Source organism: Tympanuchus pallidicinctus, unplaced genomic scaffold (genome assembly GCF_026119805.1).
Source record: "Tympanuchus pallidicinctus isolate F22 unplaced genomic scaffold, pur_lepc_1.0 scaffold3, whole genome shotgun sequence".
NCBI lineage: Eukaryota > Metazoa > Chordata > Aves > Galliformes > Phasianidae > Tympanuchus > Tympanuchus pallidicinctus.
In genome coordinates this window covers 88543630-88568022 of record NW_026294747.1, presented here as the reverse complement: position 1 = coordinate 88568022, position 24393 = coordinate 88543630, and the positions used below count along the sequence as shown (strand labels likewise).

Below are 24393 nucleotides of genomic sequence, written 5' to 3'. Positions count from 1 at the left end.
GCGGAGGCTGTCGGCGCGGCTCAAGTTCGGCACTTGCTAATGGATATTGTAGGCACAAGATGTTCGGTAGACTTGGGCAAGTTGTTCCCGGGATGTAAATTAGGTCCCAAAAGCTGTTGTCCAAATCGAAGAAACAGAGAAATTAATCTGGGAGACTATCCATCATAGGCTGTAATAAAGGGAGCGACACGGATGAGACAGATGATATGATTAAGGAGCTGTGGTCGTTTTAATTAACTTTTTGCTGTCCTGTAATGATCAAACTGGTCAACAGACCCGGTCAATAAGCATGTTAATATCAAACAAATAAAACCAGGGATGATTAAAAACCTCCTGGTTTATTAAATTTGAAATTCAAATGAAATTTATGCTGCAGATGCATACAGAATGCTAATAGATTGTAGCTTTATTGAGAGTGGATCCCACAGGTTTTCAAGAAACAGTGCGAACATTTATCTACTCCCGTACATTACACTTCAAACGAAAAGGAAAAAAAAAAAAAAAAGTTTTAATTAATTTCGGGAAAACTTCTGCTTGTTGCCTCTCTCCCTCCTCTTCTCCCCAACCCCGCTTCGCAAAGCTGATGGACTGCAGCCTCAAGTGCGGTGGTCAGTAAGGCAATGCAAACCAAACTCTATGCTTTCTTAAATCCTGCGCCCACCCAGCATCGCCAGACGCACAGAGGAAGGCGGCGGAGCGGCTTACCGCTCACAAAGTTCAGCAGCTGCTGATTTCCCAGTTTCAGTGAAACTCGGAGCGACAGGAGAAAGCCACTGACAGCACTTGCTGTGATTTCTCCTCAGTTCTGATGGATTTGCCTTTTTCCTCCCTCTGTATTCAGCTCCCTCGTACAAACTCCCACGACTATTCGTACAACTAGTTTTTTCACGATTTCCAGCGCGGCGCTTTTAAAGGAAAAGCGCGCTGAAAATCCACAACTTTCAGCCCCAAATTAAAAAGCCGGGGCGAGCCTTAAAACAAGCACAGAAAAGCCCGAGTGAGGGCCGTGTGCGGGCAGAACGCGGAGCAGAAGGGAAGAGCCACCCGGAGCGGCTCTCCTCGAGAGATTCATCAGCAGTGCCGACCCTGCGCGCTCCGGGGCTGAAAGGGACGCGTGTCGGTCTCTAAGCGGAACCCGGCACGCCGCAAAATGGGATTTTCTGTGCCTCTAAAATGTAGCGCTCGCGATGCTTGTTTTGCTCTTACGCTTTCTGATCTATGTCTTAATAGTTCTTCCCCACCTCCAGCAGATAAAGGAAGCGGAGGTAAAAAGTTAATAAGCATTCATGCAAGGGAGTATCTCCGGGAAATGTTCTTCCCCCCTTTGCGGGTGATAGTATTGATTAAATTAAACCCGAAATTTAAACAAGTGTGCATTAGGTCTGTAAAATGAATATCATTATAGAAGGAGACCAAAGCAATGAAGTTAATTCTTTTTTATTTGTTAAACGGAGTTCCCTCCTTCCCCCACCCCTTCCTCCTCCTGGGCTGGCCCTGTCACGCCTTCTCAACAGGCGAAAATCAGTCAGAGAGAAACGCGACATTTATGGTAACCGTCAGCCTTCAGAGAAAGAAAGCAGTTCATTAATTTACTTCGCTCTTGCTTCAAAGTATGATAATGTACTGTACCCCCCGATCAATAGATATGATGTACAGTCGATATCCCCTCGGAACAGCTCGAGGGGAAAGGATATCTGCCCCCACGACGCGAACGCACCGCGGGGTTCTCTACTAGAGATCGCGGGCCGGGTCGGGGGCAGCCGCGGCCGTGGGGGGGCAAGGGGAGCCCGGCCCAGAGCTGCGGACGGGGGGAACGGGAGAGGGAGGACTGTGCGGAGGAACCGGAGGAACAATGCTCCCGCGCTCTGCCACCGCTGCGACTGTACAGAAATGCGAACAGATCCAAGCAGCCCCGCTCACACCTCGAAGGGGTGGGAAGGGACGGCCAGGACCAACCAGCCCGAGCGAGGACGGCTCAGGGCCGCCCTTCCCGGGGCTGAGGGGCGAGGGGCGGCGTTCGCTCCGTCGGGGCCTCACGCGGGGCGAACGGCTCCGGCCGCGGGACCGGACCGCGCCGGGCCGAACCGAACCGCGCCGAGTCGAACCGGGTAGAGCCGAGCCGAGCCGGGCCGTGCTCGACGGCGCTGATGACCTCACGCAGTCACGTCGGCGAGCGGCGCGGCGGGGCCGGGGATTGGCTGGCGGCGGCTCAGCGGCACTTCAAAGCCGGCGAGGGAGCTACAATTGTGGTGGAATGGGCGGAACTGAGCATTGTATTGCACACCTCTAAAAAAACACTGCCTCTGATTTATCAATATAAAAAAGATCCTCTGAGAGGAGGGCACTTTTGTGTGATGGCAACTTCACTTCTAGGGGTGAGTCTAAGGATTTTTTCTCTTGCTGGTTTAATTAGTTTCTTTTTATTGTCGATTGGAGGGGGTTAAAATAACCCCTGTCTTGACCGGGGCTATCAGTCTCCTCTATTGAGCCTTTTTTTTTTTTTTTTTTTCCTCCCTTTCTTTTTTTTTTTTTTTTTTTTTCTTTTTTCTTTTTTTTTAACTTAAGTACAAGTGAGTTTCGGAGAAAAGAAAGAGCGAGAGGGGGAAAAGGGGCAGAGTCACTTTGCAGCGCACAGGAAAAGGTTTAAGGGCATTTGTAGGAACAGCCCCCAGCACCCGGGCTGCGCGCTGCGCCCGCACCGCGGCCTTTCTCCGCACATGTTGCTGTTGGAAGGGAAACCCCGGCACCGCCGCTTCTGTAGGGCGCAGTTTCTAATTTGCAACCGAGTGTGGCTTTTTATTTCCCTTTAAAATAACACAGTCCGCCGTGTCCAGCAGGTATGTTCAACTTGTGTATACGTACAGATGTAAAATTTATGTATATATTTAGTTACGGTTGGTACGTGAGGCTCTTTAAGGAAGCCTTTTCAATTTATTTTTAATTATTTATTTGATAAGCCGGCGCTTCACTACTTACGAACCACCCCATCTGCCCCGAGGACCGGGAAGCGCCGGGTCCCGGGAAGGGGAACGGCACGAACGCAGCCGCCGCTGGGCTGGTGGCAGCTTTTAAGCTATATCAAAGCTGCGGCACCAGAAGCAACTTTTCCCTCCCCCTCTCTTTCCTCCGAGCTCCCGGGGCAGGAGGACCGGCAGCAGATCCGCGGGACTCAGGGCCGGGCCGGGGCGGCGGGCGGGCGGATGGCGGTGGCGGTGCCGCTCGGTGCCTGACGCCGGCGGGACGCCCCCGTCCCCTCTGTGCCCGCAGGAGGAACCGCGGGTTGGCTCCACGCCGCTGGCCATGCTCGCCGCGACCTGCAACAAGATCGGCAGCCCCAGTCCCTCGCCGTCCGCCCTCTCGGACAGCGCGTCCTCCTTCGGCAAAGGCTTCCACCCCTGGAAACGCTCCTCCTCCTCCTCTTCGGCCTCGGCCGGCAGCTGTGGTGCCGTGGGCTCCGGCCTCCCGGGCTTCGGCGTGGCGGGCGCGGCGCGGAACGGCTCCTCGGCGGCGGCGGCAGCGGCGGCGGCGGCGGCGGCCGCGCTCGTCTCGGACTCGTTCAGCTGCGGCGGCTCTCCGGGCTCCAGCGCATTCTCGCTGACGTCCAGCGGCGCGGCGGCCGCCAGCTCGCCCTTCGCTAACGACTACTCCGTGTTCCAGGCTCCGGGCAGCGCCGGCGGTGGCGGCGGCGGGGGAGGCGGCGGCGGCGGGGCGGCGGGGCAGGAGTCGGCTCACCAGCCCGTCTTCATCTCCAAGGTGCACGCGTCGGTGGAGGGGCTGCAGGGCATCTACCCGCGGGTGGGCATGGCGCACCCCTACGAGTCGTGGTTCAAGCCCTCGCACCCGGGGCTGGCGGCCGGCGAGGTGGGCTCGGCGGGCGCCTCCAGCTGGTGGGACGTGGGCGCGGGTTGGATCGACGTGCAGAGCCCCAACGGGGCGGCCGCGCTGCCCGGCTCGCTGCACCCCGCGGCCGGCGGACTCCAGTCCTCGCTGCACTCGCCGTTGGGCGGCTACAACTCGGATTACTCGGGCCTCGGGCACTCGGCTTTCGGCGGCGGCGCCTCCTCGCACCTCCTCAGCCCCGCCGGGCAGCACCTCATGGACGGATTTAAGCCGGTGCTGCCCGGCTCCTACCCAGACTCGGCCCCGTCGCCGCTGGCCGGCGCCGGGGGTTCCATGCTGGGCGGCGGCCCCGCCGCGCCGCTCTCCGCATCGCCGCGCTCCTCCGCCCGCCGCTACTCTGGCCGCGCCACCTGCGACTGCCCCAACTGCCAGGAGGCCGAGCGGCTGGGGCCGGCGGGGGCCAGCCTGCGGCGCAAGGGGCTGCACAGCTGCCACATCCCGGGCTGCGGCAAGGTGTACGGCAAGACGTCGCACCTGAAGGCGCACCTGCGCTGGCACACGGGCGAGCGGCCCTTCGTCTGCAACTGGCTGTTCTGCGGCAAGCGCTTCACCCGCTCCGACGAGCTGCAGCGGCACCTGCGGACCCACACGGGCGAGAAGCGCTTCGCCTGCCCCGTCTGCAACAAGCGCTTCATGCGCAGCGACCACCTCAGCAAGCACGTCAAGACCCACAGCGGCCCCGGAGGCGCCGGGGGACCCGGCGGCGGCGGTCCCGGTCCCGGCCCCGGCGGCAAGAAGGGCAGTGACACCGACAGCGAGCACAGCGCGGCCGGCAGCCCGCCCTGCCACTCCCCGGAGCTGCTGCCGCCCCCCGAGCCCGGCCACCGCAACGGCCTCGAGTGACGGCGGCGCCGCGCAGCGCCGTGCAGGGGACGCGGACACGTAAGTACCCGCGCGGCCCCGTGGGGAGCGCGCTCCGGCCCCGCACCGCACCAGTCGGGCGGCGGAGCTCCGCTGGGGGCCGCCTCCCCTGCCCTCTCCGTTCCTTAGGGACCCCCTGTCGGGTCGCACCGTGGGAAAAGTCACGTTTCTCCCGCTGGAAACCGCAGCACTTCCGTCCGGGAGCGGGTCCCGGGGCCGCGGTCGCGCGCTTCCCGTGGCGGGGGCTCTGCGCCGGGCTGCGAAAGCAGCGCCCGCCGTCGGTTCTCCTTCCCGTCGGGACCGCTCTCGTCTCGGTGACTGCCAAAAGCCCCCGGAGACCGCGGAGACACGGTGCTCTCCCTTCTTTTTTTTCCCCCCCTTTCAGTCGTTTACCTCCCCGCATCCAAACGTTTTTGTGTTTTCCGGCGCATTTGGATCATTCCCGCTTGAGTGGGAATCGCGAAACCCGCTGGCAATAATTAGGTTTCAAGTCCCCTATTTTTAAACCCCGTAAAAATAAACACAGCGTTGGTTGTGAGCGGAGCTGCGGTTCAAATGCCAAAAAGAGAGAGGCTGGGGTGGGGGGGGGGGGAGGACAGGAAAGTGGAAAGTGAAATATTTGTAAAATACATCAGAACCTCTAGGTTTGTACCATGGGGAATCATTCTAGATTAGTAACAATGACTCCACCAACGTATCGGTGTGAGGTGCAGTTGTCCAGGAGACGATTTGTATAGTATTTTTCTTGTACATTACTTCCAGTAAATATTTGGAAATATATTGAAGTACACTCGAGATTATTTTTTTTTTTTAAGTTTTTATTTTATTTTATTTTTCTAAATATTTCTTTTTCTGCCACGAGAAAGCATTACCAGTGCAGCCCTCCTCAGTTTTATTTCTGGACTCATTTCCTGGAGTGTCCATCAAAGCGCATTTCAGGATATAGGTTTTGCTTGAATATTAATTTAGGTAGGCATACAACTGTAATTAAGCAAACAATATTTGATAAATGTTGAATGACATTTAATTTAATGGAGCATGTACTTATTTGCATTTGCTGGCAGTTCAGGTATAGTCACAGTGAGAGTTCTCCTCTAGTTCCTGAAGTGGGTTTGCCACGACCCATGTATTAATAAACTGTCCGAGTGAAACTGAACTAACGTTGGCCTATGTGTATTTCCTGAAAATAATATTGATAAATGTTAATAAACACTCCTGACACCACATTAGCGGTTTGCCCTGCTGCAAACTAATTGTCTCATTGTAATGTTGAAATAATTTGGATATTTCACATTGAAATGGAAAGCCCTTCGCTGGAACATTTTAGATTTGCATTTTAAATGCATGAAATGTAATTGATTTTTATCTGTAATATTTTAAATGGTATTAATAAACTCCAGAGCGAACATTCTATCCCAGGCAGCTCTTTGCTTTCCTTCTTTCTCACTCCACCGTCGTGGGCAGTGCTGTGCTCTGAGCCCTATGGCACACACAGTTCTCAGAGTTTCTTCCAAAGGGGAAACTCAAGGAACTGAAAGCCGCTGTAGGCTGTGCCACCACTGGGGCAGCACCAGGAGTGTGCTGGCATTCTGCTTGGCACACTAGGAGAGGAAGCTAAAGAAAAAGCAGCAACACTGCTTTCATCTTTCTTTTTTTTTCTTTCTTTCTTTCTTTCTTTCTTTTTTTTTTTTTTAATTTAATTTTCAGAATCATTTCTCACATTGAGAAAGGCCAATGCGATGTGGGAATTCGAATGATAATTATTTCTTTAAAAAGAGCTTGGTGGCTCTATACTTGGAGCCAGGTTTGGGTGGTCATGGGCAGAGCTGTGCCATGTGGACTGGTGACTCCCGCAGCCCCAGTGGGACAGACAGGGGGTTTGGGACGTTTTGGGTTGCCAGGGTGGGGTGTCTGGCATTATCAAAGCACTTCCTGAGCTGGGAACAGAGGTGCAGGGGAGTGGGGAGTTAAATCTGCCACCTCCTGCTTGATTGGGAAGCGTTGTCTTTGTGTTTTCGCCTTGAAGTGAATCTCAAGAGCATTACATTAGCACCTTGACATCAGGGAGAATATGTCATTCCTTTGGGAAATGTGGCCCCTCATGTTGCACACTATTGGTGTGCTGAGAGATTGGGGTTAGAGCCTAAAATTGGCATAGAAGAAAGATCTTTGTGTGGACACAGGGAAGCACATTCCTGTGACAGCCCTACAGCAGCATTAAAACATGTAGCAAAAGCATGCAGGGTGCTTGGCTCCAGTGCACTTGGGCTTGGGAGCTATGAGTGTTATAAGGCTTGGAAGGGACTTTTAAGGTGCATTGGAACCGGAATTTGCTCTGCTTGAGTTTCTCTGAGCTGCATTCTGAATGTGTGTCATTACAGATGCAGCCATCGGGGGCCTGCAAAGTTTTCTACGAAAGCAAAGCAACAGTTTGCTCTGCATTTTTTCCTCTCTTTACTATTATCATTACTAATTTAATGTTGTGGAAATGCAGCCATGTACCAGCACCAGATTCCCATTGTGGGAGTGAGAAGCACTGTTGCCTGCTACTTTATTCCTTATGGGCACCAAATGAAAAGGAAACAGACGAATGGCCCCAGTGCTACTTCTCCAATATCCCCTCTGAAGGAACAGCCACTAAATGCCACCGGCTGGGAGCCCAGTTCTCTGTTTTGGAGCAGTGGCAAACTCATCCTTCCAGGGAAGGAGCTGCCGTGTTTCTCTGGGATCTGTAAGAACACAATTTTTTTCTTTCTTTCAGCAGCAGAGCCCGGCACTTGAAGATTGAATAGCTCCTTTTGGTCATTTATTTCCTTTTACTAAACCCCTCCAGATAAGGGCATTGAGCTGTTTGATAGCAGCCGGGAACTTGTCTGGCTCTGTGTAGATGAAGGTAGAGCTAAACCAGTTTGCTGACCTGTGGGTCAAACTGGCGTCCATCATCGTACCTTCCAGCCACCCGCTGGTGATTGTGGCCATTTCCATTTGCTCTCTGACCTTTTAAGTCTCTCTCCTTCAAGCTCGTAGCAATGTCTATCAAATTTTGCGCCCCGTTTTCCCATGATTCTGCCTTTTCATTGTCATTTTCCTGTTTAACTTTTCAGTAGACCAGAGACGGGAGATGCACACAATCGGAGCTATTCACAGCATTACTTCCTCCCTGCTCGGTGCCTTCCACACCACTTCCAGCCTGAACCGGGACCAAGGGCTGCTGGCTTTTTCTTTGCCTCCAGCCTAGGGCTGCAGAAGTAAAAGACTACACCCTGAGTTTGTGAATGTAGTGCTCAATCCAGCCCCAGCCCCTTCCCAGCTGCAAAGGTGCTAAATGTGGCACAGCCGATCTTTCAATCTCAAACGCTTACAGGTAGGCACTTGCCAAACCCTGCCATGCTCCAGTTGCATTCTATGGAGTGACCTCTGCTTCAGCTATGGGAAGAAGGAGGCAGAAAAAGGTGTGAACAGATTGGGTGTGTGGCTGTGCACACTCCCACGAAGTGTGGTAAGAGGTCCTCTTTTGCTGCACAGGAGCAACCTCACCTTTCTCAGTGTAAATGTTTTCTCAGCTTGCTCCATTGCAGCTCATTGTTCTAAAGATATATATATATTAGATCCTCAGTGTTTATGTGGAGAAAAGCACATAACTGATTTAACACCGAGTTTTTGACTGTTTGAGTGGTAACTTTTCCAGGTAGCTGGTTATCTCGAGCTTGGGTGGATGGGGAAATTGTTACATCTCAGAAAAGTATGCATGGAGAAAACCTGTGTTGCTGAGGAAAATTCCTGCATTTCCAGTTCTGTGGTTCTCTAACTGCTGCTTGAAATGATTCCTTTTTTTCAGAATGGCATTAGGGAAATAGCAGCAAGTGATAGGAGCTTTACCGGAGCATTCTAAATGAGGAAACTCCATTTTATAATTGTAGAGTTTGAAACAAACCAGGAATCTGCCTTTCTCTTCAGACAGTGGACAGTCCCCTAGAGCTCTGTGCTCGGAGTGCTGCAGCTGCCGCCGACGGGTGACGGGCATCTCTCGTGGGAGTCACCTGCGGCTCAGCACTGCGACATTCCCGGCTTTCAGACTGCGAAAAGCAAAACGCTGCCGCGGAGCGTTCGCAGGTGCAAAAGTCGACGGCTCCAGTGTGCAATGCTGCGGGATGGGGCAGGAGGGACAAGCACTGTGAGCAGAGGTGACACGGAAACGTCGTTCCCGGGTGGAGAAGGAACACAGCATGGGCGAGGCCGGGAAGCACCTCTGGAACAGTTTTTGCTGTCGGGGAGCAGGAACGCCACAGATTTCTTTAGAAGGTGGGCGGTGGGAATTTGTTTTCTTATTTTGTCGTCAGCGCTCTGGGACAAGCGGCTGCGCTCAGCTGTGCCCCCTTAAATCGGGGGCGAGCGAGCTGCCCCGCATCCCACCTCCAGTCCTTTCGCTCCGCTGCCCGGCTCCCCTCCTGTCCGACCCCCGGAGCTGTGCCGCAGGCTCGCAGCGCCCCCCGGTGTGTGCTCTTCGGCGCGGTGACCCCGGGGGTGATCCTTTCTTGCCCGAACTCCTTCGAGGATAACGCTGCGTGTTCATGGGGCAAGCAGCTGCTACGGGCAGAGAGGCCTCTTGGAATCTGTGGGTGTCACCTGGCAATAAGCAAGACCGGGGAGAGGAAATAAGGGAGGTGCGGGGCAGCTGACAGGGTGGCAGGGGCTTCTGTGAAACTCACATGTGCCATATAATGCGAAGTTGGAAGCAGTGTTTTTGTGAGTTACGGTGCAGAGAAATGCTTCAGCACACTGTGCACTCAGGGAGCAGAGTGTATTCCTCCTGCCTGTTAAGCAGAGTGTATCCCTGTCTACACTGAACACTGCTCCTGAGCTCTGCAGTCTTCTTCTAAAGCTTTTTTTCTTCATCATCCTCTTCTTCTTTTTAAGAGTATACCTTGTTATTAAATATTCTTGTGGGCAGTCGATCGGAAGAGGGCTGAGCACGGCTGGAATGTCTCCCCCTGCTTTGCCAGCTCTTGCCTCTCCCAGTTTTGCCATCCCCTGAGATTTGCATTGTGGAGAAGTACAGTGGAAGGGCTGCATTGAGCAAAGGCAAAAGGGAAAGGTGAAGAGAATACTTTCAGGAGTGTAAACAAGCATTAATGCTGCTGCTTTCCTGACCCCAAATCCAAGAGTCCATGGTCAGGTTTTAAACTAAGGAAAGAAGTTGTGATGCTCAGAACTGCATCAGAACAGCTTTTTCCTCTGTGCTGGTTCCCCTTGCTGCACACTCCTCACATGCTTTTAACCCCTTGGTCTCCTCCCCTGCAGACTTCAGAGATATATTTTCTTCCTCTAATGATCATACCTGAGTGTCAGATCTATATGACAGAAAACAAGACTGAGGATTTTTCTTCTCTGTTAAAGTAGTCCTGGAGTGAAGTTGCTGCCTCTCCCTGCAGACCTCGTCTGTTGCAAACAAATTCCTGCACAACATTCCCTTCTCACAGCCTCCAGATGAGTGCCATGCTGCTGGCAGAGCTGACAAGCTGCTGATGTTTGCCTGTAGCCATTGCCAGTTTTCTCCAAATAGATGAACTACTCTCAAAGTGAAATCCCTGAAAAGCCCCAGGGGTGAGGTATTGATATAGGCAATGGAAACAGGCTATCTCAAGGAGGGAATCCCAAATTGGTAAGAAATTGGTACTCAGAATGGCAGTAAGAGCCAATATCACTGTCTGCTGTGTGTGTTTGCTTTGGGTACTGCAAATCCTGCCACTCTGAATCAGAGTTTAATTTGCTCATCCAAGAAGAAAGCTGAACAGGAAAAAAACTTGTCAAACACAGCATACCATTGCTCACTGTGCTGCATGTGGTGACACACTGCTAATCCCTCATAGCCTCCTCTGCGCTGGGACAAACATATCTCAGAGGGCTTCAGGGCAGGACTTCTCTGCAGGGCATAGGTATCTCTTACACATATAGTGACACATCCTCTGCTCAGCAGTAAGTGCAATTTGTCGGTGTCACGCTCTCCTCCTGGGATCTCCAGCAGTCTGCTGCTCTGACGCCCACCTTGACACTGGGTCACATCTATTGCACACCTACAGCACATGACGCACAGAGCCATTGACCTGTGGGAACAGCTGCAGTCAGCTTCCTCTTTAGCCAAGCACAGAATGTTTGGAAGGATGAATGAGTTGAAAACACATGAAAACAGCATGTATTTGTTAGGAAAAAAAGTTTTAAAAGCTCTGTGATCTCTGAAAGACTTGGATCCTGGAAAGCCTGCACTTGCTGAGGGCACCATTTTAAATGTAGGTGTGATATATTTGTTTCTAGTCCTGCCTAATTCTTTCTCCTTTCTTCCTTAACAACACAGAAAAGCCAAAAATCAGTCTGACCTGATGCTATACGTAGATGAAAAAATATGCACTTCAAAACTGTGATGTGGAGATTGCCTCTGTTCTAAATAACCACTGTGTGCCCAGTTACAAAACACACGGTATGTGAGAGTTCCTAATATTTTATAGATGTTAAATCACCACCTGGCTAGTATTTACATTCATGTCAGGCCCTGCTAATTTTCACTCATTGTGGCAGATATTAGTTTTTCTTTTCTCTCACTTTATGAGTCAGGTAAGAAAGTTGATGGATTTCTAATAATCAGCTGAGGTGCTAAGTTTGCACATATCTTTTTCTCACCTCTCTGCAACTCAGTATCCCAAGGTAATTTCTATTCAGCACCATGACGTGTCAGAGAGTAGATGTAAAATGTCTGTTATAAATACGTCCAAGCTGAAATAAAGATAAGAATGAAAGATTTTCCACCTTTGGCCTCAGCAATTTCTATTCTTAAACATTCTGTTGGCAGATATTTCCTGTTTTCAGTAATACTACGTAACATAGTTGCAGGCAACAGGAGAAACTGATAACGCTCTTTAGGCGTGATAGGCTACCAAAATTCAATACTTTAAAATTAAACTTAAAAAAACCAAAAGATGAAAACCAAGAATCAACTATGGCCAATTGTCTTAGTTGACTTTTTTTTTTTTTAAGGTGGTATTTCTCTGTTTTGTTTTGATTGATTGTGCAATCTCATAGCAAAGAGACAACTTTGTTTTGTAATTTAATTGCTGGCTTGCTACCAAGATGGTGATAGCAGAATTAGCAGAAGTTTAAAATAAAATAAAGAAACTGAAGAAAATATTCTCATTGTCATTTCTCACTGTGTAAATGGTGGGAGTGAAAGAAAATAATTTTCAGTATTTTGTAAAATTCTCAATGAATTGCAATTTCTGATTTTGTTCCAAGCACACATTTCACTGTCTGCAATGTGTTTAAAATAAGATATCTGAATTTTGTCATTTGGCAACGGGGTAAAGTACACTTGTAAAGCCAGATTTTGTTCAAGAAACCTATGTTACAAATACTTTCATATAATTTATCGTGTTTCTACAGGCACAGAAGGCATTGCAAAGCAATAACTGCATCTGCTAGATACATTTTTTGGCACAGAACTTAGCCACACCTCCCCTGCTAGTAGGAGTCAGACTAAATCTGATACTCATCCCTTACCCCACCTCTGGCCTGACTGTTTTTACTTTTCTAAATTGAGCTGTGCTCAGCCTTTATGGTAAATGTTTCCTTCTCAGTGAAATGGTGATGTTACAAAGGCTTCGAATGAGCTGAAAATTCTGTATGATCTCAGACTGCGCCTTTGTGGGAAGGTACTCAGCAGGTGGGAGAGGCAGGGAACTTCCTTACAAGTAGATCTGAAGGCTGCGTTTGCTATGCTGCATCCCCTGCCAGCATGGATTTCTCTATTTGATATTTCAGTGCCTTATGAAGCACAACTTGTATTCCCAGAAAGCAAAATACTAGCAGAGAAGAAGAACAGGATACACAATGTGGGCATGTGGCTGCTGCCAAACCTGGCGTGCACAGGTAGGCACTGCACTTTAAAGGACCAAGCGCCTCTATGAGATCTTCCGCATGCCCTCAGGCTCAGTGTCACCCTGCCGGGTCCCTCCCCAGCTTGATCCTGTCAGTGTACTTCTAGTACTACCTTTGTACAGGGTTCAAGTCCCCATGTAATGTGCAGGAAATCCCCTTTTATGAGAGGAAGGGGAGAGGAGGAAGGGACAAGAGTAGGATATCTGCCTTTCCTACAAGATTACTATGTAAGTGCCTGGAACCCCATTTGGAGGATACATGCAGGGTAGAACTGATGGCAGTCAGAGCAGAGGTGCCTGAGCCAAGGGAGAGAATTTCAGTCACATTGCCCCCAGGCATTATCTGAACAGGTAAATGCACATGGGTAAATCAGATGGTGTTTCATTCCTCCTGGATTTGTGCCAATCAAAGATTTGTATTTCTACAGAGATGTAAACTCTGATGAAAGCTTCTTCTCTGTGGGAACACTTACACAAACTGCTGAGCTATGTGGACAGCCTAATGTGTAACCAGATGTCAGCTGGGTCTTCTCTTTAATTGGAAGACAATAGCAGTCTGCACTACTGAGCTGCTGAGTTTTTAATTTTTAGAAAGCTGATTGCCTCTCAAATCAGCCAACCAATAGGAGAGATCCTGTGAGGAGAGGTTTGTGGGCAGACTGGCAGTTTGATCAGATGAGATGTTTGTTTCCTTAAGAAATGGCTTCAAAACAGAAACAAACTTAAGTGGGCATATACATCACAGGCAAGCTCTGATCCATACATTTTTGGTTAGTACAAGAACATATCACAGGTATGGCTAAAGACTGCCTGCTCTCGTGAGGCTGCAACCATCACTGACCAAAACTCATTCTCCTGATGCATAAAGCTTGTCTGTATTACTGAGGTAATGGGATGAAGGATTCTAATAAAGATAATCAGGAGAAAACTGTAGCATATCTATCCGGGACTCTTAACATTAAGTCATTAACAAAAGACAGTTCAATGGAGAACCTGGTGCAAAATCACTCACCATCTACAGTGGACATTATTTTTCTTAGAAGGTATTGCCTTACAAACTAGTTGCCATGCATGGCATTATTCTGGAATACTTCTTCTCTGATAAAGTTGTCATCACGTTTTTCCAAGCTGATAGAAAGTTAGATGTCACTTCTAACACATGAGAGGGAATCTCACATACCACAAACCCTGCCTCTGGCCCAGCTGCATTCTTCCCTGGGTTGAAGCTTGAGTGCAAAATCATGATGGTGGTAGCATTCTGTGTGGCAGTGTGGAAAGAATCGTATAGAGGGTGGATTCAGGGCTGTTCTAAAGAGACTGTCCCACTGAGTAAGGTGCAGCTCTGATCATCCTTTCGAGCCAGTGTTCATATTTTTACAGTTTTTTCCATTCAAAAATTTCAAAGTGTACTTTCTGAAAGTAAAACTAAAGCAAAGCTGAGGCAGCAAGCTAAAAATCACAAACTCTGCAATGCTCTGAATATTTATGACTTTCTTGTTTTTCTTATACAGAAAGGTTCCTTTTAGCAACAGTAGACACATTAGACACACTAATTAAGTCTATTAGTAGCATGGGGAGACTATTTAAAGACTTCAGACAACACAGAACTGGGTGCTCAGGTCAATACTGGTCCTGTCCACTATAAGATATAAAGTTCATAAAACAGACTACATCAGTCTGGAAAAATCTCAGGTGAGATTACTACTATCACAGTAGGTGTCTGCTTGAGGATTTAAGCAAACAAACACCTTTCATACAGGCACATTCATTATTTTTCCCTGAATTATCTGAGACAAGTTGGAACAAGTGAGGAGGACAAGAGCATGGAGGGCCTCAGCGAGCAGCAGCATCTTCTTGCAGGGTAAGTGACTGCCCCAGTTGAAGGTTCCCAAATGATTCATGTTTTGTGTTTCCTTTTCTGAATTTGAAAACATAAGTCATATTTCCAGCTAGACCTCCAATTCCCTAAGCTGTCGCATGTAGTAGAAGTATTCAACACCATGCAAACAGGCGTCCAAATGCTTCTGATGCTCTCATCTCACACCCCAAAGCAAAGGAATGCTTACCAGAGCACAGTGTCAGGTGAAGAGACCAAAGGAGATGACCAAGGTAACTGAAATTCAGAACTGGATAATTTTTACTGATGAACTTATTACAGTAAAATGAAACACTTAGAAGCTTAGCTGTAAGAAGTAGAAGTGAAATAGAAACTTATTTTTGAGAAATGCAATGTATCTACTGAGATGGGATGCAAGCCCGTCTCTCAGTAGCATTTTTCCATTCCATCCTGTCTTTCATTTCCCTCTCAAAAGAATAGTTGTTTGCATCTGTGTGTATCATCATCTACAGATTGTAGAGGGCAGTCTCCTGCCCAGCGTTACTGTTGGGATGCCCTGCTCTCAGCAGTGTCTGCTCTTTTGTTCATGTCCAAACATAAAGGACTTCACACCAAAAGAAGACATGGATCTTTATCATGAAACTCAAAGCATGCATAAAAGGCAGTACAGAAATCTGCTGCAGAATTAGACCTTGGGATGAAGCAAAGAAGAGGCATAACTAAGTCGGAAGACAGGGATGATCCAAACAGTAAAATTGAGTCAGAACAAGAAGTTCAGATAATGTCCACCTCCAGTGTATAAAGACAGGCGAGTATGTCACAAAAAACTTGTGGTAATTGAAATTTATATAGTTTTAAAAAACTTGCCTTGTCAACAGACACAGATTGTGTCTCTTAGTCTGGATACTAGTTAGGAGGAAACTGAAGAAAAATGTAGAAAAAATAAGAAGAACTTGGTGAATGAACAATTAGATGCAGAAAAGCAAGATACAGTGGTTACATGTGAAGTATTTTTTTGGAAAAGGAATGGTTCCTTCAGTTTTTGAGAACGAGTGTTTGTAAACTTGGCTGAAATGAGCCAAGTTCAGATTCAGAAAGCTTTCTCTATGGTGATAACCATTTAGTGAAATTAAAGGAACAAATTGTTGGAATCATCACCAAAGCCTACATTGAAACTTATGCTAATAATGATTATTTAATCTTTTAAAAATATTATTTTTTCCTGAAGGAAATAAAATGCAGTCTAGGCATGAGTTTAAGAAACTCCATATAACCATGATAGAGGTAATCTATTTTTGAATCTGTGGAGATAAACCATCAAGAGGTTAGCCTAAAAATTATCTGATTGCTGGAGGCTTTAGGACACTTTAATTTATATTTATCATTCCACACTCTGTGAAAGTTGGACTAGGCCAACCCTCAACTCCTGGTTCTGTTTTGGTGAGTTCTGCCATCACACTATGCCGGGATATAATTTGAGTAATTAGTTTTAAGTGGGATATTTATTTACTCTTTCATGTTTGCATAATAAAATTGAAATTTATTTAACTTATTCCTTGATCATTAGGTGAAAACCTATAGTTCCAGAAAAAAAAAATTTTGGCTAGTTTTGTCGATTAATTAATTTAATTAATGAAAATAAAAGTGCTGACTTCTGCAGAACTTTGTTTTATTGTTGGTGGAGAATCACATTTAGCTTTCGTTTCGAACCTGATTCATGGCCTACTGAAATTTATAGGAGCCATTCATTAAGCATAACAGGCTTTGGAATGGGTCCCTTGTGAAATGGAGTGTTCAGATGAGAACAGATGCAATCATCTTTGGGTTTTTAAATACTAAAGCTTGAACTTCAGTTGTTTTCATTCACATGAAAGTGCACTGACTTATCAGAAGTAGTTTTAACCATTAGATGTATCTACCTACTAATTTTCTATTACTTCCCTATGAATCCTTCCTGACAGCAGATGCCCAAATGGAATTTCACAAAAGTTTTCCCTGATTGTGGTTATTATTCAATATTTTCATTAATGACCTAGAGGGGAAAAATGAGGGGAGTTTGCTTATTGAATGATATTGTCTGGAAATTTAATCTCTAGAAGGAGTGAAGGACACAATTAGAATTGAAAATGATCTTGAATAACCAATAAATTCTCAAAAAAATAGGGTGATATTCAAGTGGGAGGAATTAAACTCAGTGGGGAATTACCAGTTGCACAAGCACAGGCTGGGGGATAACCACAGTAACTGACCAGGTGACATTTTTATGGAAAGGAATTTATGAGCTCACAGCTGATCAAAATCTTAACACAAGTCAGTAATGTCATGATGTTGAAAAAAAAAAAAAAAAAAAAAAAAAAAAAAAAAAAATACTCCTGAGATACACTAAGAAAGAGTAGGATAGGATACGAGATACAGTAAGCACAGTAAGTAAATCTGCTCTACTCAGCAACCTTTTCAGCTTCAAGGAGAATGAAGATCAGATTGCTGATGGTTAGGCACTTTCAGCACTGGAAATCCAAAAGAGCTATTTGAACAAACATATTTCATGAATAACACTGCTATGGCTGATCTCATCCTGGGGCTGAAGATAACCAGTTTGTCCCTCTTGAGTGTCTTCCAGCTTTGTATAAAGTGGGGTATACCAGACAAAAGTAAATTCCCTGCTTGGAGAATACAGTTCCATGACCATGGGGGGGGGGGGGGGGGGGGAGGGGAAATAAAAAAAAAAAAAAATCAAGCTCTTTACTTTGAGCAACTCTTTTTCAGCTTTCTCTTGCTGATGGTGATGAATGTTAGTTTTGACAAATACCGCTAGAGGCTGTCTCATATTCTTATATATTTCAGGCCAAATTCAGGGAAATGTTGTTCAGTAACTTTTCTTTACATCTAAGATAAAATGTATAAAATTCAGATTTAATGTTTTTTGTCTCAGGCTGTTTGAACTTTTTCTGACTTAGGAAAAACAATCTTTTTCCTAAAAGTTTTCTAAAAGTAAATGTTCCTGCATTCCTTATTAATTTCAAATGGTAACATTTTGTGAATATCTTCACTCTTCTATTATCAAACAGTGTAAAATGAGAGCACCTCACTCTATTACACGCATTATACTTTGGTATACTGCAGATCTATCCTTACCTGAGAAAACTGTAGGTCTGGCTTTGGCAATCTACTTGTAGGTTTAATATGTCAAGTGAGATGGGCCTGCCTTTCTCAGCTTTATGTAGTATGAATTTGTTAGAGTTGAGCAAATGCCTTTAGATCCATCTGCCTGAACTCCCAACTGAGGTGTGTTTGACAAAAGCTGGTTAGAAACATCTCATATACCATTACTTATATATTTCAGTCAAGTCCATTCTTTATTAAACAAAGACATAGAGATTGTTTAATCATAAGAGTTTCAAAGATCTTTAATGCTTTGCCACATTTTTTTTTTTTAAATGAATTCCCAGTTTCCTAAGCCCTTGCTAGAGTCAGAAATGGCAATAAAATATTTACAGGAAAAAAGTTATATACACATGTAGCTTAAATAGTACTGTGGGTCAGATGGTAAATGAAAAACTGAAGTCCTTCCTTTGATTTTCCAAACTACCAGCACAATTGTGACCTTCATGGAAACAGTGGTGAATCCCTTTGTGCATTGAAGGATTCAGCAGAAAAAGAGAAAACCTCAGAGAAACCTAAGCACTTATGTAACCTGTTTTTTTTAGAAATTTACCAGTTTGCCAAGAATACTTGTTTTATTAATATTTCATATTTTCTTGGCAATGAGGGATACTATGCCTCTCTGAGAGGGATCTACTATGGGTATCTAATTGTAGGGCACTTTGTCTGAAACAGTAAATCCAACTGAATTCTCTAAAAGGGATTTGTAGCAGTTTAAGTTGGAACTGAAAGTTGTTAAAGGACAGAATATTACCTTACATTTCAGCTGAGCAGATTTTGTTCTGAAATCAGAACAAAATATTTCACAAGTTTTAATCAGTTTAATTTGAGCTTCTAGGCCTGTCCCTGTAGCATCGAGAGCTCAGTTTAATGATTTAAACCACCTCTTACAAAAATTAACATAACACCTAGAACAACAATTTAAGATTATACAGCTAATTAATTATTTTTGTTCCTGTTGGCTCCAATGGAGTCTGCTTAGTTGCATATTTTATGGAGTAGGAAAAGATGGGGTAAGCACTTGAGTGAAAAGCTGAAAAATTATCTACAGCCCACATTCATATTCAGCTCAATATAAAAAAGTGTGTATTTATTATCTGAAGGCAAGAACACTGATCAAGTTAAAAGACTGCTAGTCCTACATAGGACTAATGTTTTAGAAAAAACACACCAGGTTCAGGTCAGATATCACCCTTCTGATACCAACTGCACTTTCTGAATTTTTTCCTCCTGACAGCTCATTTCTAGAAGATCTCAAGCTGTGATGCTCTATGACAATGTTTGTGCATTTACTAGATTAAAACATACTCCCTATTTTGTCATCACCAATGGAATATTTCTATTATTTTTCCATTGGCAGCAACCATAGAATATCTACTCTGTGTTGGTGATGGTCCATAAGTGGTTGTAATACAGTTGCTTCCATTCTGGGCCCTAGCAAGAGCTTGTCCCACCACCTGAAGAAAAATCAGAAAAGTTCTGTGCCTATCTGGTTAGCTAAGAGAAATGGTTTTAAAATCCTCCAAAATGCAACTCTAGATATGCAAATTGAGGCAGATTAGGCTGGTAAGATCTATTTCTACAAGTCCATGTGTAACACCTCTGCCAATTACTAAATAAGGAAATAAAGTGCTTTTGGAAGTCTGTTTTACTAAACTGGGGACCTTGATGCAATGCCTGTTGCACAAAGTCTTGGTGGAAACAAAGTCTTTAGAGCTACAAGACTATCAGAGGGCTGAAGCAGCTTTAAGACAACAGAATGAGGGACTGAGGTTTAACTTGAAGAAAAGGGTCTGGGATGTCCTCACTGCTGCCTTGCCGTACTGGAAGGGAGGTTACAAGCAAAAGGGGAACCAACTTTTTACATGGTCTGATTGTGATAGCACAAGGGGGGAATGGCTTAAAACTAGAAGAGGGAAAATTCAGGTTAGAGGTTAGGAAGAAATTCTTTACTCAGAGAATGGTGTAACACTGGCACAGGCTGCCCAGACAAACTGTGAATGCCTCATCTCTGGAGGTGTTCAAGGCCAGGTTGGATGAGGCCTTGGGTAGCAACCTTGCTTATGACAGGGGGCTGGAATTAGACAGGGTTTAATGTCCCTTTCAACCTAAGCCATACTATGATTCTATGATTCCACGTGACTCTATCAGTGTTCAACTGAAGTAAAGCTGAGGTGCATAGAGGGCACCAAACTGTATCAAAATAAGCAATTATAAGCCTATGTATATACTGTATATAATGTAACATAACAAACAGCCCCCCAGCTCTTTCCCCTTAGATTAAGCAGCTGTGCACCCCTGTGCTTCAACTTCATCAATTACATGTTTTGAAAATAAGGTCTGAATTTTCTTGTTCCACACAAAACCAGAAGGGTATCTGTGGAGATTTACTGCCAGAACCATAACTGCCTCCGTGGACACACTTATTCCTTCCATCCTCATGGGGAATTAGAGCAGTATAGTTAAGCTGGTAAATTTTCCTATTCAGACAGGCTCAGACATCTCAAGAAACACAGCTAAATTAAATACTTCTCCTAGGGGAGCAGTATACATACATACATTCACTACATTCACCAGTTGTTGGTCATAACCACACACACACACACACCAGTCAAGTTTAAAACACAGCAACCTGCAATTTGCTACAAAGGTGTTTTCTTTCCTGCCACATTTTGTCAGCTCTCATTCATTCTGTAAATCACAGTTCAGCTTTGAGCACAGTGCTATTTGCAACCCTGGGCCCAATTTTTTGAGGTGAAAATCCAGTAGAGGAAAGACTACAATTTTTTTGCTCCCAGAAAACTGATGTCTGGCAATAGCACAGCAAAGTCATCAACAGTGCAGGAGGAAATATGGATAGTTGTCTACTGAGAGATATTTTGCCTCTTCTACAGGATTAAGATTGTTTTTCTGTAGAGATCCTACACTGCTGTTCACATAGGCATTGAATAGATAGGATTGGAGAAAAGGCATTGGATTAGATAGGCATTAGAAAAAAGGATTTTTTTTTTTCTTTCACACTAAATAAGTACTGAAAGGGTAACACTAGAAGAACAACAGAAGCTGCTTTAAAATTACTTTTTACACTCCATAATTTTAGAACATACTCTCAGGAGTGACATATAATCATAGAATTGCTCAGGTTGGAAACAATCTTAAAGATCACCAAGTCCAACTACAACCTAACTGTACTACCCTAACAACCCTCCGCTAAATCACATTCCCTGAGCACCACATCCAAATAGTTCTTAAACACATCCAGGGATGGTTACCCAAGCACCTCCCTTCCAGTGCTTAACAATCCTTTCTATAAAGAAGAAATCTCATTGTGATCTCAGTGTAATCCACAGGAACCTTTTAATTAGATTGTCTATTAAAATATAAGAAGGTATACAGAGTGCATACAGGCCCCTATTTTACCTGAAACCATGGCCAAAGTACTACTCAAAGTGAGTTTAAGTCATAAGTATCTTGACAAGAATAGGACTGTCCATGCTAGAACAGTCTTTCAAAAATCACATACAAATGTACACCTTGGTCTGATTCACCTGCTTGTATGAAGATCTCAAATCCTTGAAACAGGTGCTGGCAATTGCAGGCTTATCTGGTCATCAAGCTGTTGACTTCTGAAATCACCTTCTAGATGTCTGATGCTAAGGAAACTCCTGACTATCCATTTCCCTGTGTTAGATATACTGGCTTTTGTTAGACTTTTGCCATGCACCCGTCTAACTGTACATTTAAGATTTCAAAAAATATCTTAATTCCATCAAATAAAATCAAAATAATGCAAAAACACCTCAGATCCCAGCAGTTGCTCTCCTACATATTCTGAAAACCAAACAAAAAAAAGCCCCATAGAACAACTTCTACAATTTTATTTTTACACAACACTAGTTTGAACAATCACAATGGAAGTGCATAGTGGATATGTCTAGAACATTTCTAAAGCATCAAAAAATACTACTGTGAAAGAAAGTATTGAAATAACTACTTGTATTAGGATGGCAATTAGCAGGCTTCAACAAAGTCTGCAGTTGTTCCAAAAAATTCCTGTGCACTTAGTTTCATCAGATCATAATAACATGTTGGGCTTTGGTTTGCTTTTATGAGAATGACTGTAATTTCTCTTTATTCGAGGAAATTGGAAGAGGGTTGAACAGACAGTAAAGAGTTACCATTTTGGGAGACATTTTCTAGCTATATTAGACAAGTCACACATGCACGTTGCTCTTCCTCCTAATTATTTCTATGGAAATGACAACAGATACAAAGAACACAAAAACACTATTTGATGGAACAAATTCTCACCTACAAAACGCTATTTTCAACATAGTCACTACCATTAGCAGTGCATTTTCACTAGCAACGAGTAAGAGCCCACATGCCCTGCTCATGAGAATCTGTACCAGAGGAGGTGACTTACTATCACTGTTGCCACTGCTGAAATGCACCACCCATCACCTCACTGCACTCATACCCACTGTTTGGTCTCCAGAAACATTCAGCAAACATCAGTGAATGTCAGTAGGTGCAATTTTTTCCCTCAAGAGGGAATTAAATTCCATCCTTTGCTCCATATACACTTCCATCTCAGACACAACTTGTCAGAGTTCCCCTCTGCTGCCGTCACATGGCAACAAGATGTAACAACATATTAGCAGGAAGGTTCAACCTCCACTGGAATACCACCAACATCTGCCTCTGATGTCATGGGCATAATAAAATAGGAGATGTTACTTTTGGAGCAATCCCTAAACTTAATTAAGTCAAACAAGCAAAATAAAAATAAAGCAGAAACTAAGGATTAAAAGGGAGTTCAGAGTTTTGAGACTTAAACACTTAGAATTTCTCCTCAGTAAAGCAGTTCTGGCATAAACTGAAGACAGTTTATCTGTCTTGCCAGCAGCAAACTAGTAGAACTCTGTGGGTATCAAGCAAGTCATACTGAAGAAAAGCAACTTAGCAGCCTTCCTGCTCTTTGTCTGCAACTTGTTGATGCTCATTTTTAAACCAGTCAATTAAAACTGCATCCTTTTTAATTTCAGTATATAATTAATGAATATAAAGATGTTATAATTATGAACTTCACCAGAAAGTTTTGCTAAGCAGGTTATTATATCAAAAAGAGAATAGAGAGAGTGCTTACCCTTGTCCTGGGCTCACTGTAAAACTTCAGAGGAGGGATCTCCAGAAAAAGAACCTTCCCCACTGGTAGCCAGCTCTTAAATGGGCCTAGGAGAGGTGGAACCAAGCTCCACTCCTTCCGGCAGCACAGGTGAATTGCCTTCACTTGTGCTCCCAGAGCTGACTCATTGCTCACCTCAGGTGATCAATCAGAGGTTCAGGCCGTGATTTAGCAGTTCACATACATACAGATTAGCAACATTCAGCTTCACTAGTTTAGTAATAAGCAGCACTAAGTAAACACAGTCGATCAGTTGTGAAAATTAGACGTGATGTTTCAAAGCTATCCTGAGAAGTGCTGCTGCACATTCCATGAATATTGTCAATAGAGAACTTTTCTGCAGTTTATTAACTGCATTTGTAGTTGTCATAAAGGGACAGAATGACCATAAATCCCTGAATAGAGTATTTCACTTTCTGCTGCTGTAGCTAGGCATGTCATAATGAAATCAGCATTGCAGCTCATTGCAGACTAAGCATTTGCTCTTCTGTGGTGTGACTATGGTGAAGCATGTTCCCTCATCCACAGTTGTTGACAAGTGTTAATTTACCCAATTTAAATTTTGAGGGACAAGCTTTTTAGGAGGGGGACATCTGAGTGAGATGGATGCACAAAAGAAATGCCATAGAATTGCAAGCTTCCATCAGACGTGATGTGATCAACAGTCTTACATGCTACATATGTTCTATAAGCTAACAAATCTGTTAGATAGTTCTCTTAACATTCTCTTGTCACATTAAGAATCCACGGCACACCTGCTTTTACAAAGCTCTGTTATGCTCAGATGCCCCGAAGTACTACATTCAACAAAGATTTCTGAGATGTCCTTGAAATACTGGTGTGGGTGTAATGGTGACTAACTGCTCTGAATAACCCTTATTAGCTGTTCTCCAGTTTTGTTTGACTATAATATTTAATTATATGTCTGACACTTAACACTTCCAGGAAAAGAATTTACTGAACACTTGCATGGAAAATGATGGCTAAAATAATTTCTCTGCCTCCATGTAGGGGAATTTTTGATGTCCTGGAGCTGAACAATTTAAAAACACTTGTATGTAACACAATTATGTAATTACATCAACCTTTGGGCTCTGAAACTCTTCAGATTTAAATACCGCCTGACTTATTTGTGGTGTGAGTGTCCATCTCTACAATCCCTCCAAAAATATACCAAGACACAGTGAATCTGTTATCCTTTTATAAAATGTATTATCTTCTAGCCACCAATAAAATGGCAGTGTGAGAAAGGGTAGTGTTCGGTGTGTAATTAAAACTCCCACTTCAGCTATGTCACATTTGGTCTGAACTTTGTCTTTTTAGGTTATGAACTTACTGCAGAATGATCATGTTTTCTTGTTACTAAAGGTTGCAGTGGGATACAGTTTTTTTAATCAGAGATTGTTCTAAAATGAAAATATTTTCCTTTCCTTAAGAATTCATTCTTCTGGAGATCTAATTCTGCAGTTTATTCTACACAAGCAGTTATGAAGAAAAAGATGGATTGGAGTCTGATGAGA

At 44.8% G+C, this 24393-nt stretch overlaps 1 protein-coding gene and 1 long non-coding RNA gene across 3 annotated transcripts; one reads left to right on the top strand and one right to left on the bottom strand.

Moving 5' to 3' along the window:
• Window positions 1-2339: 2339 nt before the first annotated feature.
• SP8 (Sp8 transcription factor) lies at window positions 2340-4960 on the top strand. The gene is made up of 2 exons (XM_052694959.1): window positions 2340-2375; window positions 3268-4960. Exons 1-2 carry the CDS (start codon window positions 2355-2357, stop codon window positions 4741-4743), a joined length of 1497 nt encoding a protein of 498 aa, XP_052550919.1. The 5' UTR covers window positions 2340-2354; the 3' UTR covers window positions 4744-4960.
• A 1509-nt stretch (window positions 4961-6469) lies between these two features.
• On the bottom strand, window positions 6470-21345 carry LOC128086717 (uncharacterized). Of its 2 annotated transcripts, XR_008209500.1 has the most exons (4): window positions 21234-21345; window positions 14753-14799; window positions 11437-11529; window positions 6470-10865 (listed from the first exon to the last, which is right to left on the bottom strand). It is a non-coding gene; the product is annotated as an uncharacterized LOC128086717 (long non-coding RNA). The 2 variants fall into 2 exon arrangements; XR_008209499.1 differs by lacking the exon at window positions 11437-11529 and having other exon boundaries at window positions 6471-10865.
• Window positions 21346-24393: the final 3048 nt, after the last annotated feature.